The sequence below is a fragment of the Andrena cerasifolii genome, chromosome 11 (genome assembly GCF_050908995.1).
Source record: "Andrena cerasifolii isolate SP2316 chromosome 11, iyAndCera1_principal, whole genome shotgun sequence".
Taxonomy (NCBI): Eukaryota; Metazoa; Arthropoda; class Insecta; order Hymenoptera; family Andrenidae; genus Andrena; species Andrena cerasifolii.
The window spans coordinates 3,623,025-3,647,099 of NC_135128.1; the positions used below are offsets into that span (position 1 = coordinate 3,623,025).

The 24,075-nt window shown below is 35.6% G+C and overlaps 1 protein-coding gene across 1 annotated transcript in view; it reads right to left on the reverse strand.

Annotated features, from left to right (window-relative positions):
* Positions 1–828: 828 nt before the first annotated feature.
* Positions 829–24,075, reverse strand: part of LOC143374579 (homeobox protein unc-42) — a 43,717-nt gene continuing 20,470 nt past the window's right edge. Inside the window, exons 4-6 of the mRNA XM_076822827.1 lie at positions 13,081–13,263; positions 9,476–9,575; positions 829–3,458 (exon numbers count right to left, since the gene is read on the reverse strand). Of these exons, the coding sequence (XP_076678942.1) occupies positions 3,352–3,458; positions 9,476–9,575; positions 13,081–13,263 (390 nt within the window). The 3' untranslated portion in view covers positions 829–3,351. The remainder of the gene's footprint in view (positions 3,459–9,475; positions 9,576–13,080; positions 13,264–24,075) is intronic.

Sequence of the window (24,075 nt, forward strand, 5' to 3'; positions counted from 1 at the left end):
TGAATAATCTAAGTATTTGAATGTGAGATTCGAATAATCTCAAATTCGAATACTGAGATTCGAATAATCTAAGTATTCGAATTTGAGATTCGAATAATCTAAGTATTCGAATTTGAGATTCGAATAATCTAAGCATTCGAATGTGAGATTCGAATAATCTAAGTATTCGAATTTGAGATTCGAATAATCTAAGTATTCGAATTTGAGATTCGAAAAGTTATAAGTATTCGAATTTGAGACTCGAACAATTAGGAGTATTCGAATTTGAGATTCGAACAATTAGGAGTATTCGAATATTCGAGTTGTACCGAATACGATTCGGAACATGACATATTTTTCATACTGCAATTACAATTATTTGTTTTTCAAACGATAAATTCGGCAATTTGTTAATCTTCGGTAAATTTATAAATTTTGAAACGAAAACAAGTAGTTATTAACATTATTCTTCTAATTATTTTAAAATCGTTATTCGAACAAATTATTCAAATAAATAATGCTGAATTATTCGAATAAATCGAAGAAATAATTTGTTCCTAAGAGTAAATAATTATTATTTAAATAAAAATTCATCCAGATAATTACGTTACATACGCATACATTTACTCAAAGGATTAATGAAGTTCCAAATTTATCAATAATATTCGAATATTCGAAGGCTCCTAATTATTCGAATATTAGAATTATTCGAAGAGGCTATTCGTATTTGACATTATTCGAATATCCGAATATTCACAGCTCTAATTCAAAGTGCATGGTGGTTGTGATTCGAGCAGGGAGATTTCAATAGAGCGTGTAATTTTAAATGTAATTTTTATTTAGGCTATGTACAACACATACGTACAATACGTGACCCTTGCTTAAAACTATTTTACGCTCGCCCGGTATGCATTTTCACTTAATCTTTAACGCCACCTAATCTTCCCCCGACATACGTAGTGCGTGTGACAGTTGACACGTCTCTATGCATGCGTTCCTATAACGCACACACGTGTATGTGCGAGTGCATATGTGTTCGTATACCGTGTGATATGTTACAAATTTTTAGGAACATTTCGCGTAGAACACCGCGAGTGATATTAATAATAAGGTTGCAGCAAAACTACACGAAAACAATGCATTCATTTGCAGCTCCATTCTCGACCATTATATTGATTAGACACTTATTGAAAATGACACCAATATAGACGATTGTTGATTGGACAGACTCCAAATATCACCACTGACAGGCGCCAGAGAGAACGTAGAATTTTATAATAACCTCAAACCCCTCGCGCATCCTGCGAAATAACGTTTAGCTCTCTATAAAACAGAAATTTAGTACCAATTAAATTAAAAGCCGTGGTCCCCAAATTCTTCGGTAACCTCACTAAAACTAAACCCTTCAAGAAGAAAAGTAATAAATAATAGAATTAACACAGAAGAATTTTTTTTAATTAAATCGCGATTGATCCCTAAACAAGAAATTGCCCAACAACTCTTACATGATCTTAATAAAATTCGGTTTAAGCACTGGATCGATAAAGGAACGATTTTGATACAGTCTATGCGGATGATTTCCAAAGCACTGCCGTCTCTGTTTTCGCAAGGCAGTGTCGAGTGCTCAGCAGAATAATTTCGAGCGTAAGGGAAACGCTTACCCTCTTTGATTAAGCAAACACAAGAGTTCTAGTAACTTTGACCCTGGCGCCCCTCATATTTGAAACGCAAGACATTATCAGTTACTCTTATTCACTCCCCCTCCCCTCCTTTCCGATTATTTAAAATTCTGGCCAACGTAAGCACACAAATCAATGCCTAATATTCCACTAAGGGTAGGTAGTCTTACACTTTTAAAAGGACATTGAAAAATCGCATATGCTAGAATACCTGTTGGTTACACTGTATACGTATCTCTTCATTATTTACACTCTTCTCCATTAACGAAAGAGTTTCGGATCGTTGTTAAGAAACTAACGAAAAAGTTCCGCGGACCGCCTGCGCGTCGGCTTCCACTTTGCGCGTCCATTCCGATTACTTAACATACGTATCATGCGTGTATCGTGTTGTGAAACGTAAAGCAGCTCATTGTGTCTTTAATGCCTGATGTAATTTGCCAGGACCGTGGTATAAAAGGGGGAAACAAAACGCAACGAGTAAACGAGGAACACAGTTCAGGATTTCAAGAGCAAGTGTCACATGCTTCAGCGCGAGAGAGGTATACCTAAATTTAATTCGATACACGTGGAAGTGTATCCTCGTATAAATTTGTACTAAGAAATAAGCCAATAATTGACCGGGGCGCGTAATGCGTCGCCGGTAACGTAACAGGAAGTCAGGGGCTAAGGTATTAAACACTACGTACAAAGTATCGCTTAACCGAGGAATAATAGATGAACCCGAGGACGTGTTATGCTTTGTACAAAATAAATTTTGTATACATAAATGTTTGTACTAATAATTGTAGTGTACGTGCGAGTATGTATATTTAATACGGCATATTACGATATTAACAAAGTACTTTACCAAAATACCATTAACATTACGATGAAACGTCAGGTGTCTCGTTAATTTGAACGCAGTAATCAGAGCTGACTTCCTATCATAATATTAATAAACGAATAATCCCGACAAGACTCTCGAGCGGCAACACTGTGCGCAACAGAGACCCGTTAGTTGCGTCGCAAGCTGACCCGTTAGTTGAGCGCGAGCTATCCCCACCACTCCGTCACACTGACTTGAGCCTGTGAACTTTTATAAGCTACCTGCGCGCGCCGCTTAGAGCTAGCAAATGAGCAATCTGGCTATTTCCAGTTAGATAGTACCGCGCTCTACTACCGCAATGTTTTCGTACGAACCCAACTGAAAATAGTCCCCTTCCAGACTCTCAGCCCGCGTTCAGACTCTTCTCATCGCGAGGATCGTGCATTGAAACGAAATAAAAATTAGAACAATCTCATTCTTCGTGTGTCGAAGGAGTAACTTGGCGCTCGTCAGTCACTTGCGCAGGCAGACGAAACGTACGTGCGTTCTTTCACCTGCTCCGGTAGCTGTGGGTCTTAGGACCAACTGCAGCGCGGGTTGAGTTTAGACAATCTCTGATAGAGAGGCAATTAACGAGTCCCCATGGCACTTCGTGCTTATTAGAAATTCGAGCTTTCGTTTGTTGAAAAAAACGCCACGAGAATTCTTAATTTGATGTTCATTCCATCGTCGACTTTCTTTTTAGGTCTTCTACATGGTATTTTGAAATATTGTTCTCCCTTTCATGCTCTCATAACACAATTTGGCGGCGCTGAGTTGCCCGAGTGAAGACACGGATTCAAATACTTCTGTAGAATTCTCGAATGGTCCACCCATGTACGTCTACAATTATGTTTGATACTGTAGCATCGGCGCAGCGAGATTCGGATGATGAGCCGTATTCATTCTGAGAGCAGAGATACTCTTGTTGTACCACTCATCCTCCGCTGACATTCCTGGAATGGAATAATAAATTACCTTGCTGCCACTCGTAATTCAAGGGAAACTTCGTGTTCTTATAAAATAAATTTTCTACTTCAGTATTTATTTAAATGATTCGCAACAAAAAAAGATAGTTATTCGAGGATTGTGGTTGGTTTGGAACATTACTGGTTTGAAGAGAAGTTTGATATATGAATAAATATCTACCATATTGTTTCCCCATTTTCAATTCTCGAGCCTTACTTGACACGTACCTGACTCGAGAATTGAAAACAAAGCCAAATCTTGGAGAACAACGGACGTTCTCTTATGTCCATTGGTATTTTGCAAAATATAAGAAATGTAAAAGAATTCTTTATACAAAAGTTGAATCGTTCGTTAGGTTCTATCAAACTACAGGGTCCAACAGCCATTTTGGTCTTCATTCAATAGCCGTTTTTATAGGCTTTTGTGCGCTGAAAACGAATCCGCAAACCGTTTGTTGCCATCACCCTCAGTTTTCGAGAAATTTGATTTCGAAGAAAACTGCAAATTTTCGACTTTGAACACCTTTTGTGTCGAAACAGTAATAGTTAATCGGTTGCTTTTTTCGTCAAATTATAACGATATATGTTATTAGTGCGTTATGACCGTTTAAATATGTTTAAACAACGATCGAAGGGAAAAGAACACCCGAAATGCACCCATTTTTGCAGATATCTTTCAAAATATTTCTAGAAGTAAGGGTGTAGGAGAAAATCTGACTACTCCACGCGATGCAGCAGACAATTTTCCTTCGGAAAGCATCGACAGAAGTGGTAAGTCACGTTTTGTTTTCAATACAGAAGCGAAATAGTTTGGCAAAACGTGCGGCGCCGACAGTGGTAGTCAAGCGCGTTAAGCGATTGTGTTGCGCTGAGCGGCAGTGGATCGCGCGCCGCCGTTGACTACCACTGTCGGCGCCGCACGTTTTGCCAAACTCTTTTGTTTCTGCATTGAAAACAAAAGATGTTTTACCACTTCTGCTGATGCTTTCCGGAGGAAAAATGTCTGCTGCATCGCGTGGAGTAGTCAGATTTTCTCCTAGACCCTTAGTTTTTTAAATATATAGAAATATATCTGCAAAAAGTGATGCATTTCGGGTATCTTTTCCATTTGATCATTGTTTAAACATATTTGAATGTTTATAATTCAATAATAACTTATATGGTTATGTTCGCGAGGGTTCCTATTTGAACACAAAAGATGTTCAAAGTTGAAAAATTGCATTTTTTTAAAAATCGAATTTCTCGAAAACTGAGGGTGATGGCGACAAACGGTTTGCGGATTCGTTTTCAGTGCACAAAAATCTACAGATTTCTTATAAGAAATGGCTATTAAATATTACAGAAAGGTTCAATTTTGTAAAGGTTCAATTTTGTAAAGGTTCAATTTTGTAAAGGTTCAATTTTGTTGGACAGTGCTATCTGATAATTTTATATTATAGTTACTATTTAAATACGAAATGATCACCTCTACTTCTAAGTTTCATAAATTCCTTCTTTTATATAAGAGGCAAAATTATATAGAATTTTGTTTTATAGACAAATATACCACACCTACTCAACAACACATTATACTGGGTTTCTCCCCAACTCATTAAATATCTCCACTATTTCAAGTAACAAGATAAATGTTATTTATAAAATTTATATGAATTCAAGAGGGACGTAATATGGTAGCAATAGCTTCGAACATGTTTTGCAATATAAGTGATACAATAAAACAAAGTTTATAATTAATTTTGAGTAAATAATTCTTAATTAATTTTGAGTAAAGAATTCTTAATTAATTTTGAGTAAATAATTCTTAATTATTTTAGAGTAAATAATTCTTAATTAATTTTAAGTAAATAATTCTTAATTAATTTTGAGTAAATAATTCTTAATTAATTTTGAGTAAATAATTCTCAATTAATTTTAAGTAAATAATTCTTAATTAGTTTTGAGTAAATAATTCTCAATTAATTTTGAGTAAATAATTCTTAATAATTTTAGTAAATAATTTTAGTAAATAGAAGCAGTGAAATACGTCGAGAAATTCTTGCTACTAAAATAATATCCATGAACAATTTCCTGCAGTAATAATCAATAGTAATAACGAGCCTTCTATACGCAATATTGCATCGCATTATAATCCCGCAAAAGATTGTACGAACTACGTATGCGCGCATCTGTTTAATTCGAGAGAGGAGAAGAAAGATGCTCATTGATTCCTCCATATCAGGCACAGCTGAACAGGGGAAACTAAATTTCTTTTCTCTCGAAAAGCAATCAGATGATTCAATTTAAAGATTTTCCGAGGAGCTTTATCGCGGCCGTTAATCGACCGATTTGCTATCGCATTAAGACGTTAAATCGTTACGAGAACCTGGGACGCTGGCAGAAGATCTACGCTCAATGTAGACGTTTATATGAAGAGCAGCAGACAGCCAATTCGCGAATAGTCTTGATTCGATTTAAAAGCGATATTCCATCTTGCGCCGGAAATGGTGTAAGACGGCGCTCGAGCGGAAATGGAGAGAACGTCTTGGACTGAACGAACGAACGTTTGTGCGGACCTCTGATTGCCATCATTTCCGGTCCAGCTTTTTACAAAATTATTCAATAATCTTGGGTCAACACCTGAGAGTACTAGAAAAGTTCAAAGAAGTCTTCTATGAATGATACCCTCACTTTTACGTTAGTATTGCTTAGAACACTTATAAAAGTATTCCTTCTGTCCAATTGCGTGGGAACAATCGACTTAAATAACAATCGATTTATGTACCAAATAAATAGCGTTGTTGGGTTCCAACGACATTGTTCTTTTCTGATACTGACGTTATAAATTGAAGTTTAAATTTCACGCATTAATAGCGTGTACCGTCAAATAGCAAATATTCATATTTAAGTCGTTGATGAAGTTGATTCACAGTAAATCTGTACCTGGAATTAATTTTAATCGAGCATAAAAGAAAATGTATCATTGTTCCGAAATGTAATCGAATTGTAATTGTAATTAAGATGCTTCGTAAACATTAAGCTTCACGAAAATTGCTTTAGTATTACAATGTCATAAATAAGCTCCCTTAACAATGTTTCAAAACCTTTAGAAATTCGTCTAATACAAAAATATTTAGTCTCGAATTAGTCTTTGGAAGTTTAAGTGAAAGAAGTGCTCTAGGTAAAATTACTAGGTGACTGAACAAAACTATGAAAAAAAAAAATTGTGCTCTGTTTGCAAATTCGTGCTTCGAAGGTTATTTAAAATTATTTATGTCCCCATGGATAATATTCGATCAATTATGGTCAATGATACAGCGAGCGATCAAATTAATAGATCCAACTGCATAAATTGACAATTTTACGTCGAAACAATTAATTTTTAAATGAACCCTAGTTACACTGAATTAGTTTTATTTTTTTAGGAAGTATTGATGTTTGGAAATTGCAAACATACAGTTGGTAGCGTTGTAGGCAACATTATCTGTCACATGGACGATAAAACATATTTTTCGTGCGACCCTAATAATTTCATCACCCACTGTAGTTACCATAGAGCAGATATATGACCTGAGATAAATGCTAAGTAGTTAAATGGCGTCTAAACAATTGACCTTATGTATTGAGAAATAATTTCAAAACTCTGGTGGGTGGAGAAACGAGTATAAGTCAAATTTTACCTCAAGCTTAAACAGTTTCTTTTTTGTATTAAAAATAAAAGTTTCTTTTAACATATATGTTATCAATTTTCACGTCCCAAAAAATTAGCACCTAATCTTACATAGCATTCTAAATATCCCAAGTGTCTTGCAGCAAAAATAATAATCCTGCACCCCCCAGAGAAATATAGAACTCGCTGGGATGAGAGTAATATTTGCATTTATTGCCACCCTTATTTCAGTCTCAACAGAATTTTCCAACAGAATATTGCATATTTTATATCGATATTTTGTTAAATAAAAAGTGACGAATTCATCGTTATCCCATAATGCGACCTTGGCGCAATTTAACGCCACGAAGTTACATCACAAATGCAGTTTAAGTATCGACTGGCACAAACGGCTAGCTCTATGCAGTTTCGCAGTTAGACCTCCCCCCATTGTCTTTTTGACAGCTACACGAAACGGTTGAAACAGAAGCAGTACAAGATTCTTACCTTTACGTCTAACCTACTATGATTTCCTTTTCGATAAAACACCATTTTTTTTTGTTAGTCAGTGTCTTTTAACATTGTACTTTTCAGAGCCACGTGCACAAAAAGTTAGGGAAAAAGAGTTCCCTGAAGTATTAAATATTGGGAATATCGAGGAAGCAAAGAATATGTTTTATTTTGTACAGTCAGTCATAAAAATAAGAAAACTTGCGCTAATTGAAATGTAATGAGAGTATAAATAGGTTTAGGTTTAGGTTTGTTTTTTTTCCTACTGGTTATAAGAGTATAAATAATATATAATATAGAAATAAATAAATAATATAGAAAACCAAACAACTTGCTTTGTAATAGGCTGTGAGCCTGTATTACAAATAAACTTATTATTATTATTATTATTATTAATATTATTATTATTATTTTCAGAGCCACAATTCTCTATGCAAACAGAGTGGAGCATAATTCGTGTTCGAAAAAGGATTGACTGTACGTGTAAAAATAAGTGAAAAAATGTGGAATCAAAATTTCACCGTGCATGGTTCTGTCTTTGAAGCAATCGATTTTGAAAACACGTCGGGGACGCGGTACGATTGCGCAGCTTTTGGCTGGCGTGTCTGTCTATTACTCACTACTTCCACTTGGGCAGTAGTAATTATCAGCGGTGGCCTGGTTCGAATTCGTACTTATACAGGATGTCCTGTAATTAGTAATACAACCACGAAGACGGGGGACTTTAGAAACAAAAACGAGTCGAAAGAGTAGATTAATTTTGTTTTACAGAAGCCTCGGTTTTCGACGAAATAAAAATTGAAAATTCACCAAGTATCTACGCGTACACAGGCGACGAAAAAGCAGTAGAATGCGAAATTGTAAATAGAAATTATAGAATAACAATTTTTGAAAATCTGCCATTTACTTGCAACATTATATAATCTCTGTACGCAGATTTTTTTTTCGTATGATATGACCTCACAGATAATAAATAGCCATTTAATAGACTTTATTTACAGAAAAGGTTTACGCGCAAATTAAAAGGAGACGATTGTTCGTATTAAAATTAATAAAAAGATGCAGTATGAAATGTTCTCGTAAAATGTTTCGGTTTCTTTAAAATCGATTTTCCAGCATTATTGAGTAGGCAGCCCGTTGTACGTGACTTGGCTGACGTGTCTGACCTGTCACACGTTGCTTCTACTGTACTGGTAATATTTGGCAACATTGGCGTTGGTCCATTGCGAACAATGCTACATTTTCAATTTATTGTCACTCGTCTTCCATCGGCAAATCGCGACCGCGATGCATATTCATTACGTATAGTTTTTTTAGTAATTTCAGGTTGAACATTACGCATACGTGTGTTTCTAATATTTATTCCCGTAACTCAGGGGTACTTTTGAGCGTGCTTTCCCTTTTTTTTTCTCTGAAATGTATTAATTTATGTAATTTAATTACGTTTGCTTACTCAGTCGCAATTCCGAATGTAACAGTGCATCGCATTGTTCATTAATGGGCACTAGTGTCGATCAATAAAGACAATACATTGTTTAATATTTTATTATAAATATGTTGCGTGTTCGGTGGATTGTTTATGAAAGAAAACAGCAACACATAACATTAATTGTATTTTAAAAATTGATTTCCTCACATGAGCAAATTAATAATATGCACTAAATGTTTTTGTGTTTTAACCAGAAATGTTAACCAAAATCAACCAAGGTGTTAGTAACTTATAACAATATTATATTATACTATGTGATATATGTGTAGTAATTACTGTTACATTAAGGGAATTATGAAATTAATAAAATCTCGTGTAAGATACTAAACCAGGTATAATGATTATTTTCTTTCATTATAATACAAAATTGTTTACACTCACCCATGGCGTCTTGTCTCATACCAGTAACTGCCGACATATTCGACGCTGAATGCGACATGGAAAATGGTTGGGTCATACTTGGATAAGACGTTGTACCCATCTGTGCAAACAAATTCCTGTGTGAGTAAATTGTTTTTCACGCGACAATAGTGTAGTAACGGAGTTTAAAGGGGAATATGTAAAAAGCATAAAAGTAAACTCTGTCGCTTATAATCAAATGAAATTGAGGCGAAGAATTTGGGTAATTTGATATTGATAAATTCAAACATTTGCAGCTCATTTTTGTAAACTTGAACTTCTGCTTTTTGGATAGTATGAAGAATGTGTTTTAATACACATCAGTGAGGTAATTCAAAAATTCAGACAACAGGGCAAAGTTATGCAGAAACCTACCAACCCTCAAAATGACTAGAAATTAAACACAGCACGTATCCCATAAATTTGTAAGGTTTATTTTGCAAAAAATTACCAACCTATACAACAACTTTCACATTATACGATTATTAAAACTAAAGTAGAACTAGCCATAGTTCTATTTTAGGATTAAAAACAAAAATTACAGAAAGTTTAAAATAATATTAATTTTACTACTCTTAGTATTCTATACTATTAAATAACCCATTAAAAAACATTGTAAAACAATAACAAGATATAAAATATTCCCAATAGAAATAAAGCTACTTTTCTTTAACAATTAAAATCTTTAAACTAAATTTACTCAATTTCAGATCATTGAGGGTTGGTAGCTTTCTGCATAACTTGGCCCAATTATAGCTCCTCGTATGAAATGGAAAGAAGTAGAGTTAACTTCGTTTTTCACAATAAAATTCTAAATGACACTTGTAGTGATTATAAAATTTACTATATTACATCATTTCACAACATAGTATACGTATGTTGTGCTTATAACGCAAGTTTATGATTTTTTTTTAAAAAAACTATTGTTAATATTGCATTAAACTCTATTGGGGTATAAGGAGGCATCTTTAAACTTGCAGAAAATATTTTTTTTATGTCGATCCTTCTTATTATTTATTAATTATTGTGGAATCTCTTCGACGATGTTGGCGTCAGGTGTAGCACCTGTCACAGTCATTTGATTGCGAAAAGAAAAAATTTTCCTTAAAGTTAAATAATTTACGCTGGGACTGTACCCAAAAATTTAATTTTAGTTTGTATTTATAATACTTTTTTCGTCTATATAAAGAATAATATGAAAAATTTGTCCAAGGAAAAAACTCACTTTTTCTTTCAAACGCTATAACTCTTTCAATTTTTCATTTTCTTCCTTTAAAGTGGTCCAATCCCAGCATAAAATATCTAGCTTTAAAAAACTTCTATTTTCTTTGCAATCAGATGACTGTGACAGGCGCTACACACCCCGCCAGCAGGAGTTACGTAATCGAAGAGGTGAACAAGATTCCACAATAATTAATAAATAACAAGAAAAATCGAAGTAAAAAAAATACTTTCTACAAGCTTAAAGATGCCTCCTCATATCCCAAAAGAGTTTAATCCAATACGACCAACAGTTTTTTAAAAAAAAATTCTGAAATATCAGTTACTTTGGGGGCTGTTAGACGAGAATCCCCCCTTAATAAAACAAATACACAATTAACTTAATGTATTACGTACGTACATTAAAATAACAGCAACAAATAGTACAATACAATAATTTCTAGAAATACAAAACCACTAAAAATGGAAATACTATGAAATAATTATTAAACAAAAAGCAATTGCATAACATACATTATCCTTTCAATGCATGGAAATCACGAACAAAAATCTTCACAACTTCGATAAGACTTCAATAGACCGTAATCACCGAATAGCCGAAATTTATTTTCTATCATTTATTCAAGAGAAACCTAAAAAGCTTTGTTCGAATATGGCGACAGGGTTGCCGTGCTGCGCCAGGTAGTTTATTAAGAAAGTCACAGCAGGAAGGTCGGAGCGAATATTACCGAGTAATCTTATTATGTATAGTGGAATTCAAAACGTGGCTTTCGAGATCGATTAAGAGAATCTCGAAGCTTTTTTTATTTGCAAACCGACACGCTCGACGAATTATTGGCTTAATTAAACCGGTAGGCATTCGGTAATCCGTCCGACCCAACTAATCAGTCGAAATGCAATTTAGGTACATCGACCGATAGCGATGCGCTGGACGTACGCTCAGGTGCACTTCAATTTAATACCTCGGTTAAAATCATTAACGAGAAACGCATCGAATTCATTTGTGGGGCGGGGGGAGGGGAGGGTGGGGCTTGGCGATTCGGTTGCTACTGGATTTGATGCATCATTTGCCGTACAAGCAACTCACGTCAAAACGTATAAACATAATGTTAATTGAAATTTTTTTTCTTGTTTTTCATTCAACTGACGCTACGCATTTACCTAAATATTATGTACTGCGATACAGTGATTATACAGCAGTAGGGTAAAGGACCCAATTACTGACACCTAACCAATTACTGTCACCTTAAGCTATTTTACTTAAAATAACGAATAAATAAACTATATTATATAATCTATAGGTTGAGTTACATAATTCTTTTTGTGTATGACTTTACAACGTTTGTTTATTCGTTATTTTAAGTAAAATAGCTTAAGGTGACAGTAATTGGTTAGGTGTCAGTAATTGGGTCCTTTACCCTATAATATTTTTTTAAAAAAAAAAGGAACGGTGACTAGAACGCATTAAAAATGAATTTCTATGAAAAAGATATTTGCAAAATCTTTCGACGCTTTTAATCACTGCTATAAAAATGAGACGTGGTAATATAATGTAGCAAGGTAATATAAAAATGCTGTTCAAGGACGAAGGGTAATGCAATTATAGTTGATGAATAATGGGATTTTTAACGACTGCACCAGTTTCCTTTCTTTAGTAGTAACAAGAGTTACATCAGTATCAAAAGGAATTGTTTAATTTGTACGTCGTTGGCGCGGGGCTTTACCACAGATAATACAAACCGAAAAGTAATAATCAATACCGAAGTTATGGTGAAGCTTATGCTGGAAATATATTACTAACGTAAGATCCATAATTGGTAGATACTTTAAGGGGTGCAAAAATCACGCAAAAATCACGAAAAAAAAATCAGGACTTCAACTTTAAATAGCCGCCATGTTGTTTTAAATTAATATTTCGGAAAATTCTCACCGTCAACCTGAGGATACATTAATATATTAACGAAATCTTTTTTGTTTTTTGATTTTAGATAATCTGGTTCCGAATGGCAGTGCTCACCGCAAAAGCAAATTTTTAAAAATGCTTCTTGGATGTCGCTTGTTATTTTATTATAAACGTAAATATTTTTCTACGAAAAAATTACCAAATGTTCTTTAAATGTTGCTCTTTTAAGCGCAAAAAGTTCTGTAAGAATATATGCTTCCGCTTTTTCAAAAAAAAATCACGAATATTCGCCTCTTTTGGCTCTAGATGATATTCCTCTCAAAGTAGACTGTAAAAAGAATAGTTTTCTTTTGAAACAAATATTTAATTGTATTTGAAATATGTAGCTTCGTATTATGTCACTGACGTTTGATACTATCTACGTAATTTCTAAAAAAAAAAACAGTTTGCAATAAAAACTTACTTGAGGATAGCGATTTATTCCGTTTATGCTATTATGAGGATGAGGATACGGTTGATAACCTCTGCTAGCACCGGGGTAGATGTTCCTCATCATGGCGCCTTGACAAGCAGGAATTGGAGTCAGAGCCTTTTGGAGCTGTTTCTCTTGCTTCCGATATTTCGCTCTTCTGTTTTGAAACCACACCTGTTAACAAACGAAAAATAACGTTTAAATCTCCTTTTATATTCAACAATATTACTAATTCACGAGACTTCCATTTATTCAGTTCTCGCCCAAATCTTCCTAAAGAAATCAGATTGAAAGTTTCGTCTCCTCCAAAATGGAAGTCGATTCGAAAAACAAATCCTAGAAATAGTAGAAAAATTAGTAAAAATGCACATACTAAGCCTGAAATAATCTTATGAACCTCCGAGTAACTTGGAGTTTAATTTTCAGCAAAAGTTCTAAGCACTGCCCCCTGAGCGTTTAACAAATAATTCTGCATACTGTGCACCACTCATGTGCAACATTAAAATATACCCAAAACAGTGGCGCAGAAATTGTGGACTCCCCTAGCAAGTCATAACACCGCACCATTATTCTCAATGTACCCCCAGAACTCAGCCTTTCGTATCCACCGATACACTAAATGTTTCGCCCTACAATTTTCTCTCGCACAGAGAGCCACTATCAAGTTCAAAACCGCATAATATTTATCGAACGCGAACAAAGCCAAGCGACGTCATAGAAATACCACGCGACCCTTAATCCTCCGGAGCGAGCGCCTTCAAAGCTTCCCGCTCTGATACCAATCTGATCAAGATCGGTGGCTCGAGAACGAAGGAAGCATTTGGATTTTTACTAGCACCCATTCGTCTCCCCGGGGATAGTTTACCCATCGCCATTTTGCATCGGGCAATTTCCATTGTTTCGCGGGATTAGTAAACCCATATTGGGGTTGCCTGAACTGCCACCCGCGATTCCCCAGCATCTACACGGAATCCCAGAACCCCCGGCATCCCTTCCCCTGCCTCCTTGTTCGTATCGCCCCTCTTCTTCGCGGTTCTTATTATTCCCTGCCAACCTACCCCTCTTTCCAAGTAACAACCCCTCCCCGCCCCTCCCTCCGTCCCTCCTCGGGGAATGAGGGAAGCCTGTCCCCTGGTTGGGGTCGGCTTATTTCCACCCTAGTGGTGACGTTACCGGTCGCTTCTGATTGGCCAATGCCATGCCTGTGACGTCACTCCAAGCTTCCTCATTGGCCAACATGTTTTATCGACATTTCTACCGTGCACCCCCTCCCCTTTGTTTCTCTCTCTCCCTCTCTCGCAGTCTCTCTCTCTCTCTCCTTCATCCCCTGTATCGTGCGCGCGCGTGTGCACGCCATTGCAGAAGTGGGTAACACGAGGGTGGCTCGATCAAGTTTCCTCTCTTACTTCCTCCGTTTTTGCCTGTTCTTTTCCATGGTATCCCGATTCATCCATTTCTCTCCGGCTTGTTCTCCATGCCGTTATATCATTCGGCCATTCCACTGTTTTCTGTATTTATGCTTCTGCACGCTTCCCTCTGCGGAGCCCATGGTGGCTCCGATGTACAACCCGCGGAATGCCTGCGGCGATGCTTTCAAATTCGAGGGTGGAGAGGTGGGTTAAAAGGGAAGGAAAAAATGCACGCGGGCCCCGAGCAAGGGGTACGGAACCCGGACCATGGGGCAAAATTTGACGAGAAATTGCAGAGTTACCATTGCGTGTGTGCGTGTAAAGGGAGGTGCTGCAGAGAGCAACTCTCGCGATACAGCAAAAGGAGAAATAATTGCAGGAATGAACAATGCGATTAGGGAATCTATGGAAAGGAATTGTTTATGAAAGACAGGAGAAAGAAGGAGTGCAACCCCTTTGATTTTTCTCAACTGATAAATATCAGAGGATGAATGCGTTGTGCTTAATGCAGCAGGTTAAATAACTAGTTAATCTTCTGCAGTTTTACGCTTTAATTATTACGAACGAGCAGTAGCTAAATAATAGAAGTGAGATTCGTGTGAAAAACATTTTTACATTCTCATTGTTTTTTATCAATTTCAAATCCCCTCAAATGGTACTTAAAATGGCAATCTTCCACCATCCTCCTTTAAACTAAAATAAATTTTACTTTGACGAAAGTAAGAAGAATGTTATACTCAGAAAAATTAATACTTTGTTAAGAGAGAGAGAGAGAGCGAGAGAGAGAGAGAGAGAGAGAGAGAGAGTGAACTTCTCATATATATTAAAAATTCTGTAAATTGATTACAATCTCTTAAAGACAAGTGCATTGTTTTCTGCAAACGAAAATGATCTATTTTTCTATATTTATCTGGAGATTTTAATTTCAGGAAAAACGCTGTCTACATTTTTATTTATGTCCGGGATAGACCCCTGGAGGGCTTGCAGATCTAAGAATATGTAATTTGGAAATATTTATAAATACACGCCAATTTGTGTGGACAGAAAGAAGACTTTCTGAGAGATTTTGTGAAAGACGGCGCCTTTTATTTTCAGCCACTTCGGAAGAGCTTTTTGAGAACATACTTGTGCGCGTCCCTTAAGGTGCGCACCATGCAAGAACTGGAAAGCTAAGAGTTCGTAATTCAATAACTGTGCTCTCCAACCCTCCCTTCCTTCCTCCGACTACGTTCTGCTATAGAGGAAGATAGTATGAGGAGATAGGATAGCGAAAGTACCTCTCAAGGGGAGAACAGCTCAAAATGTCTGCTACTTTGAGGACCACTACCGAGAAAACTATCTTTCTGTATGCCTGAGAGAATATTGTGCACTCTGATAGGTAACCCATGTACAGGGGGAGAAAATGGATCTGGAGATAAAGGATTCCTTTCTAGAAGGAAGTATAAGTCCTCTTTCTTTTTATACCATTCTTCCTTTGTGAAACATTTTTTCTAGAAGTTCAAGTAAAACGGCACGGAGTGCAGTGTTAGGATAAATCTGAGTTGATTTTAGCAAAAATGTATAAGTATAAGAAAATGATACCTGTTTTTTTCACAATCAGCTAAACGCGCTGTGAATTCTTTTTTGCTTAAAAATACTTTTTCTGTAATAGAACTTATTTAAAATTTTGCATTATTATTATTCAGTTTTGTCCTTCCACTGTGACATTGCCATTTAAATTTTTGTACTGATGGCTATAAATAATTACAAATAAACTAAATTTCGACCGTAAAACTTAACTACAATGGTACCGGCGCACTGGATCGGTCAGATTAAAACAATTATTATTTTAATAAATTAAAATAATACATCAAAGCTATTTTGCAGTTAAATCTTATTCCAACCGACTCGCGAGTCACGCGTTGTGCCAGAGCACGGTGAGTTATTTTCATTAGCATACGCAGTATTTTATATATGTTTTTAACTTTCCTCGAAGATGATCTAAACCAAGATCGAAACGTCGGAAACTAATATATATATAATTAATTAATTGCAAAATAGCTTTGATGTATTATTTTGATTTATTAAAATAATAATTGTTTTAATCTGACCGATCCAGTGCGCCGATACCATTGTAGATGGATATAAATTGTCAACTTTTCGATCAAACAGAAGATCACACGATTTTCCACTTTACTTAATTCTGTGTCACATCCAGATTTCAAACGTCGCAAGACTTTCACTATCCACTGCAAAATTCACTACGAAAAGGACGAGGTTAACAGTTTCAATCTGTTTTCTCATTTTAATTAAGAATATAATTTAGTATACCGAAAATGATGGAATGGAAGGTGATTTTTGATTTGAAAATGACGATATCGAAAATTAATCGTACCCGACGGCACGTCGAAATAGAAATGTTTGTTGGAATGAAAGACAGAGGATGTGCTTTGCTGCTTTTTCAAGTATCGTGAAAATTTCCTGATACCGCGATAAAACGGAAAACACACGTTGACAATTTCTATTCCTTTCTGCGAATTCTGTTATTTCCTCGCAGATAGGAAGTCGATTTTCTCGTAAAACGCCCAGTAGGTAGGCTTCGATCGGAAGTCGAATCGAAGTAAAAAGGTCGAATGAAAACTCAGCTAACTCAATATCGGGGCTCGGATTCACCTTTCTTTTTCCTCGGCGTAATGGGATTTCTTGTGCGGTGATTCGAGAATTATTCTCTTACCACGGTGTTACCCTTTTTTTTGTCATTATCATTACCGCGGAGGCTTTCGTTACTTCTTGAATTAATTCTCGATAGCTTTTCTATCGTTTCGAAGAGACCACTTAATTTAGCAATTCTGCTCCATGCTTAAACTATGACGTTAAAGGACATTAAATTGATAATATAACAGAGCATTCTAAAATTCAACTTCGACGAGTCTCCCGTACGATCTCATTAATAATTGTGTACCTATATTCATTGATGTTGTTTTAACATGTAAATATGCTAATTAAAATTTTGGAAACATCGATTGAGCTTCAGGATTAGCTTCGTGCAACTTTTATATAAAATTAGAATATTAGAAAGGGAAGAAGGATTTAGAAATAAATTTAATAATTAGAAAATTAAATAACTATACATGCCAAGCACGCATCAGATGTGTGGAGAAGAATAAATTTGATACTATTTTTTTCTTTTACATCCCTAGTGAATTAGGAGTAAAGTTATTAATTTTTCTGTTCATTACTCAGTTCATGGAAGACTCAATTAACACTTACAACTACAGTAATTTAAATCGTATCATTTTTGTATATTGTCTGTGTCTTTCTAGTACCTATTTCTAAGAAAGACTTGGTTAAACATTATTTAAAGTATCTACAGAATAAAAATCAACATTTAAAATAAAGATGATTTGAATTACTTTATTATTTCTATTTCAAGGATGACTTGGAAAAAATATCCTCATTCTGTGATAGGATTGAATAAATAATTAAGGCATTTGATGGAAAAAGGTCACGTAGGCTTATGGAAAACACAGACTGATGTGCCCCTTTTCCCATCGAATGCCTCAATTTCAAAGTAGCTTTCTATTTTAGTCTACTGTGTTAAATAAAATAATAGGCGAACTTGAGTACGAACAGCTGTGCTTTGAAACTACGATATCCTGAGCAAATAACTCAAAGTACACTATTGAACATATAAAAAAGCGTATTAATTTTAAAGCTCAACAGCGTTTGCTCTCAGAAAGGCAACCGTCTAAGAAAATCCTCAAGAACAAAATAAATTACTCGGGTGGTAACCAAATAACGAAATAATTTAAAAGAATCTCACATGTCTGCTCAAGTAATACAGCGTACGAGTATTTGGAAATAAGTTCCAATCAAATAAGGTTACGAATGTATTGCCTGAATAATCATTTTTAACATATTTCATTGAAATAACTTTCAGGTCTGTCCAAGGACTATTGGTGAATTTTTTACACCCCCTGCAAGCTTCCGCAATTCTTATCTCTCCCGCACATGTGCGCAGGAAAAACCCTAGGCCACATTTTGCAGGCACTATGCGCGAAGGGTACGAGGTTGAAGAGTATCCATCGCAAAACAGGGGTTGAAAACATAAGAGAAAGATAGCAGTATAACCTGAGGGGCTTTGGTTCCTCTTATACCGTTCCTTCTCCCTTCCCCATCTTCTCCTCATCTCACCCCTCGTCACCCAGCGAAGAAAGAACCTCGGCAAGACCGAAACATTTCAGATCTATCTAGGGTGGAGAAAATTCAATTTAAAATGGCGGCTCAGATATAATGGCAGCCTCCGGTACAGCGCCACCCAACCACCCTTCCTCCCCAACTCATCTCAACTTTGCCACCGCCGTTCCCTACCCATCTCCCTTACATCCGAGGGCAGCCTGCTCGCGTGTCGCCATCTTTCAAGACACAAAATGCCGTAACTAAGGCGGGAGCTTTTAAAGAATCCCCTGGCGTGAAATATTAGAGGAATAAACAGCGGATCTGGCAAATTCATATTTTCGGGAATACTTTGTCTCGCGCGCCCCCTAAAAATGCGTAACTATAACTTCGATAGGCGATTTGGATTAGTGATTATTAACCCTGGACTGGCGAGGCGGAGTGTTATTTTTATGTACACAGTAGAATTTCAACTTCTTTTTTTTATATTAGTACAAGTGACAGGGATGGAATCTTATTTGTCAGGGATATGAAAATAATATTAGTTGCTTTGTATCCTCGCGTGAAAGAGAGAACGTCGAAGTAAACGAACATCTCAAGAATCGTCATGGAGCCCGTAAGACCCCACCCCACCAGTTGAAGATTAAAGTGGTGAAACTTAGCTTCGATGTTACAATCTCAATGTGGCAAGCATTCGGGTCATCTAGTTGGCCAAAATTTTGTATAAAATTAGTTCGTAGCTTGTACGATGTAAGTAGAGTAGTGCGTTAAGTACAGGGACTTTATGCAGAGATCAAATTTAAAGGTTTCGTATTTTTTAGGTCCTGTATATGAATCTGTATGTGTAAGAATGAAACTGATTTAAATAAATTATCGTAGGGATAATTAAAAATTAGTAAAATTGATGAAATTACTATGGATTACAGTCTTGCTGCTGGTGCAGCTTAAGGATGTATCGAACCTATCTTCAAAATGATACCAAGTTGATGAAAATTTGTGAGATTGTTCTTTTTAATCTTCCTGATGTGCTCAAAAAATTTTAAACGAATTCACTGAACGGTTGCTGAGCTATAACGATTTTAATTGGCATTGATTTTACACGTGCTCTTATGGAAAGAGACGACATTGACAGATAAAACAGCTGAAAAAATGTTGAAGAAATGGTACCAGTGTTTTCAATTTTTTTGTACATGTAGTATATGGGTAGATGAAAATATCTGCCAAGTTTCAATTGTTTTCACCACACCGTTTTAAAGATATAATTTATAACTTGAGAAAATTGTGAATTCTGGGCATTTTCACTGCCAAAAGTTTAGCAACTAATGCTTCGAAAAGCATTTGCAAAAATAAATTTCTGGGAGTAAAATAAGACTCCAACTGTCGATCGAGTTTCTTATATCTAGATTTACTATGCGTAAGACGTAGATATTCGAGTATTTCAAATTTCATATAATTTTGCCTAATATTGAACGTCCGATACATCCTTAATTACGGTTTTGTTTTAACATATTTCTGTATACATATACCAAGGGTCAAAAAGGCGAAACTTTGACACCGATTTTCTCGCAAACTCGTCAGTAGTGCATCCTATGGCTTTCATACATTATTACACATCTTATGCAAAATTTACAGACCTAAGCCACTTGGTAACCCGAACCCCATGCACTGCCCTTGCAAGTGACATATAGTAGCGTGTACCTGATACTCTTTATATCAGTGATGAACAACCCGCGACCCGCCTGAACATTAAAAGATATCGGAATGAATTTTGCGCCAAAAAATAGGATAAAATTATCCCTTTCTAATGTTGTTTAATTTTATATTTTTTAACGTTTATTTAATTTTTTTTTTATTTCTGTTAACTTCATTATGATAAAGAAATTTGAAAACTCTTTATTTGGTACTTTATTTAATGCCCTTTTAAGTGATTTGTAATACAATTGTTTAATCGTTAAATTTTTTTAAATTTTCATACATATACCTGTTTATATTATAATATGTAGGTATATATCACTGTGTATATATTACTAATAAACAGTACCTCAAATTTAAAAAAAAAAGTTTTATTGTAAATCAATGTCAGGAATAATAAATTCAGCCCATAAATTAAAATTCTTGGATTAGTTATATTTATGTATTTAATATTGCGGTCTGCGTAGTGTAGTATGTTTCTACTTGTGGCCCACTTCGGACAAAAGGTTGCTCACCACTGCTTTATATTATTATGTTATAAATAATAATCGAAGAATTTTTAGCTGGCAAGCAGGGCGACAATACTTGTAACTTATATAAAACGTCTTTCTACTCGAAATTAATTAATTTCCAAACGTGTGATCATTAAGTCGTTTTCATTTGCTTTAATAACAACATAAATCCCCAAAGTTTTAGTGAAAACACTTTCAGTACCTAATAGCATAAAGATGTGCTTAAATATTCAGATAAACAACTTGAATAATGTTTTAACTATGCGACATATGGAGGGCTGAGAATCACAGTGAATTAAATTATAACTTCATTCTCGACTGGGAAATAAGAACATTTCTCTTTAGCACTTAAATAACAACAGCAGAGCGTTTCGAAGCATCCTGGTGTAAGTTCCACAATCGTAAGTGTCAGCACAACGCATGAGCAGTATAAATTAATATAACGAAGGCTGATTAGGGCGGAGCGGAAAATTTAAATTTGAATTTTCAGTTGGCCAGGCTGCGGGATAGTTGTCTTTTGATTAACCAAACATAACTGTAAAAGAAAATTGGAAAAAATTTTGAAAAAATATTCATGTCTGCAGGTGTTTTTTCTCCTAAAAATGATTATATGATTATATGATTATATGATTATTTTTAGGAGAAAAAGGAACCTGCAGACATGAATATTTTTCCATATTTTTTTACAGTTGTGTTTGGTTAATCAAAAGAAAACTATCCCGCACCCAGGCCAACTGACAATTCAAATTTACATTTTCGCCTATATAGTATGATTATATAATCATTTTTAGGAGAAAAAAGAAACTGCAGACATGAATATTCATATAATCATATAATCATATAATCATTTTTAGGAGAAAAAGGAACCTGCAGACATGAATATTTTTCCAAAATTTTGTTAACAACTTAAAATTCAAATTTAAATTTTCGCCTATATAGTATCGCTATAGTAGTGCTGATGCTGATTGGACACTTTTCAAGCGTTGTGCTGACAAACGAAAAAATAAAAATAAATTAGCAATTCAAATTTTCTTAAATTTTTAACCCTTCGTTGACACACCTCCTTTTTCGATCGACTTTGACATACCTGGGTGGCTCACACCCAGAGAAATTTTTGAACGACTGCCATTCTCCTCTAAGAAATCCAATTATTATGGAAAAAATCATGGATCTATTGCAAGGTCTCTAGAATATATTCCCACATATTTTTGATTGAAATTTTACCGCAGTTGTTGTAAAAAAAAATCTAGATTACCACATGTGGAAAAAAAACGAAGAAAATCTTTAAAAAATTGTAACTTTTACAAATTTCAATATTAGAAGCTACAAATCCACAGAGTCGTTATTGGGATATAATACTTTGAGAGAAAAAATAGTTGTTCATCGGCTTAGGGAATAAACCATATATGTTGCGCATAGAAGGTACAGAGCATCAAAATCAGCTGATGGGTGGCTCCCACCCAGAGTGTCAACGAAGGGTTAAGTACATACATATTTATAATTAGATCTGTTCCCACAACTGCAATATGTAAACAGACTTTTTTACAACAGTAAACCGTACGAGTGACTTACACCCCTATGAATCTCAGCCCTGCAATTATGATAACAGCTGACTAAATTCTACACGTACCAATTTGTAAAGTGGAATACTTCCAGAAGCGCGCAGAACACTTATATCTATTAAAACAAATAATGCCTTCTCGGAAAAATATTGCGACTTCGAGCTATCATTTCTAATTACGAGCGATTCGATCCTAAACGGTAGAATTAAAATTACGGCAGGGAAACGTACAAACTGGATGAAAGAGTTCGATAAGGGATTAATTCGAATCAAGCACGCAGCGACGTATCGAAGCTAACAGCTCGGAATAACATTTACGGCTGCGTATCACTATTGCATTCGAGGGTGAAATGAACAGGTTCGAAAGTCTCTGGCGGCTCTGGTGAAGTCGCTTCCTGCCTGGACACTTTGTGCATGAATTATAACCAGCGAGTAAAAGCAAACCGCGTTTTACTTGGCATCGCAGTTTAACAGGGTTAAGTCGCCGTGGTTCCCGGGCTTTTAACTCAAACAACACCATCCTGCATTATATATCAAAAGAACGAAACGCACTGGCGACTGTTTTAATATGTACCGCTCAAAATTCGGCGGCCAGCTATGCCTGCGTAGGGACGTACCGCGAATGCTGTACCGTGCTGCCGTGCTCCCCCTATCCATCCTCCTTTAATACCATTAAAAACCACACTACTACTCTGGAATCTGTTGCATTCCCTCTCCCCATTGGTGTTTTGAATTTCCAACGAATGGCGCAGCCCCCTTCTTGTGCAAAATTTAAGCGCGTGTAAAATAGTGGAGCGCCATCATTTCATTGATGGATCAGAGATCATTTTCCTAGATGTAAATCTGGTAGTGTTAAATAAGATTTGAAATCGAGTGGGGTTTTAATCATTTTTTTTTACTAAAATACAGAGCGCATTAACTAGAATATATCAGAGAAGCCAGATCAAAGTGCACCACTGTTTTGAGCGAGTTCTAAAATTGTTTAAAGGGTGCAGTCAAATAAGCATAGTGAAAAGTGCCCCCAAACCGAATTGAACTTTGTTTGCGGCAATCGATAGGTTCCTCTAAGAAAACTATTTCTGCTAAGTTTCAACTCGATACCCCTACTACTAGGGTAGTTACAGGGTGAAACGTAATTTACAGTTTAAGCTCCATTAGATTTGTTCTATTGAATGGAAACTTATACAAAAAATCAGGGGCCTTCTGCCCATTGATACGCGTGACTGTGAATTTTTTCAGAATTTTCAGTGGCAAAACTGAATTTTAAAAAATTGAAAAATATTAAAAATGACGATTTCAAAGTCAAAATTTCAAATTACAACGTTTATATTTTTACAGTTTTGGAGTCTTTGTATGGTTATTTGTGTCTAATTTTTTCAGATTTTTCGATAGGGTCGAACGCAGTCGCAAAAATCAAAAACTGATATTTCTTACCTTCCCGTACGCAAAGTTGTGGCATACTCGTACGACGAATATATTTTTTTCATTAAACGGGTGTTATATGCAATTCTAAATACTTTCACATGTTTTAAATGAGTCAATGCAATTAATCTGATAGCATTTTACCGTTTGTCAGGGTGAAGTTTTACCTAATTGCGTGTATAAGTGTTGTCAGCATCGCTGGAAGGTAAGAAATATCAGTTTTTGATTTTTGCGA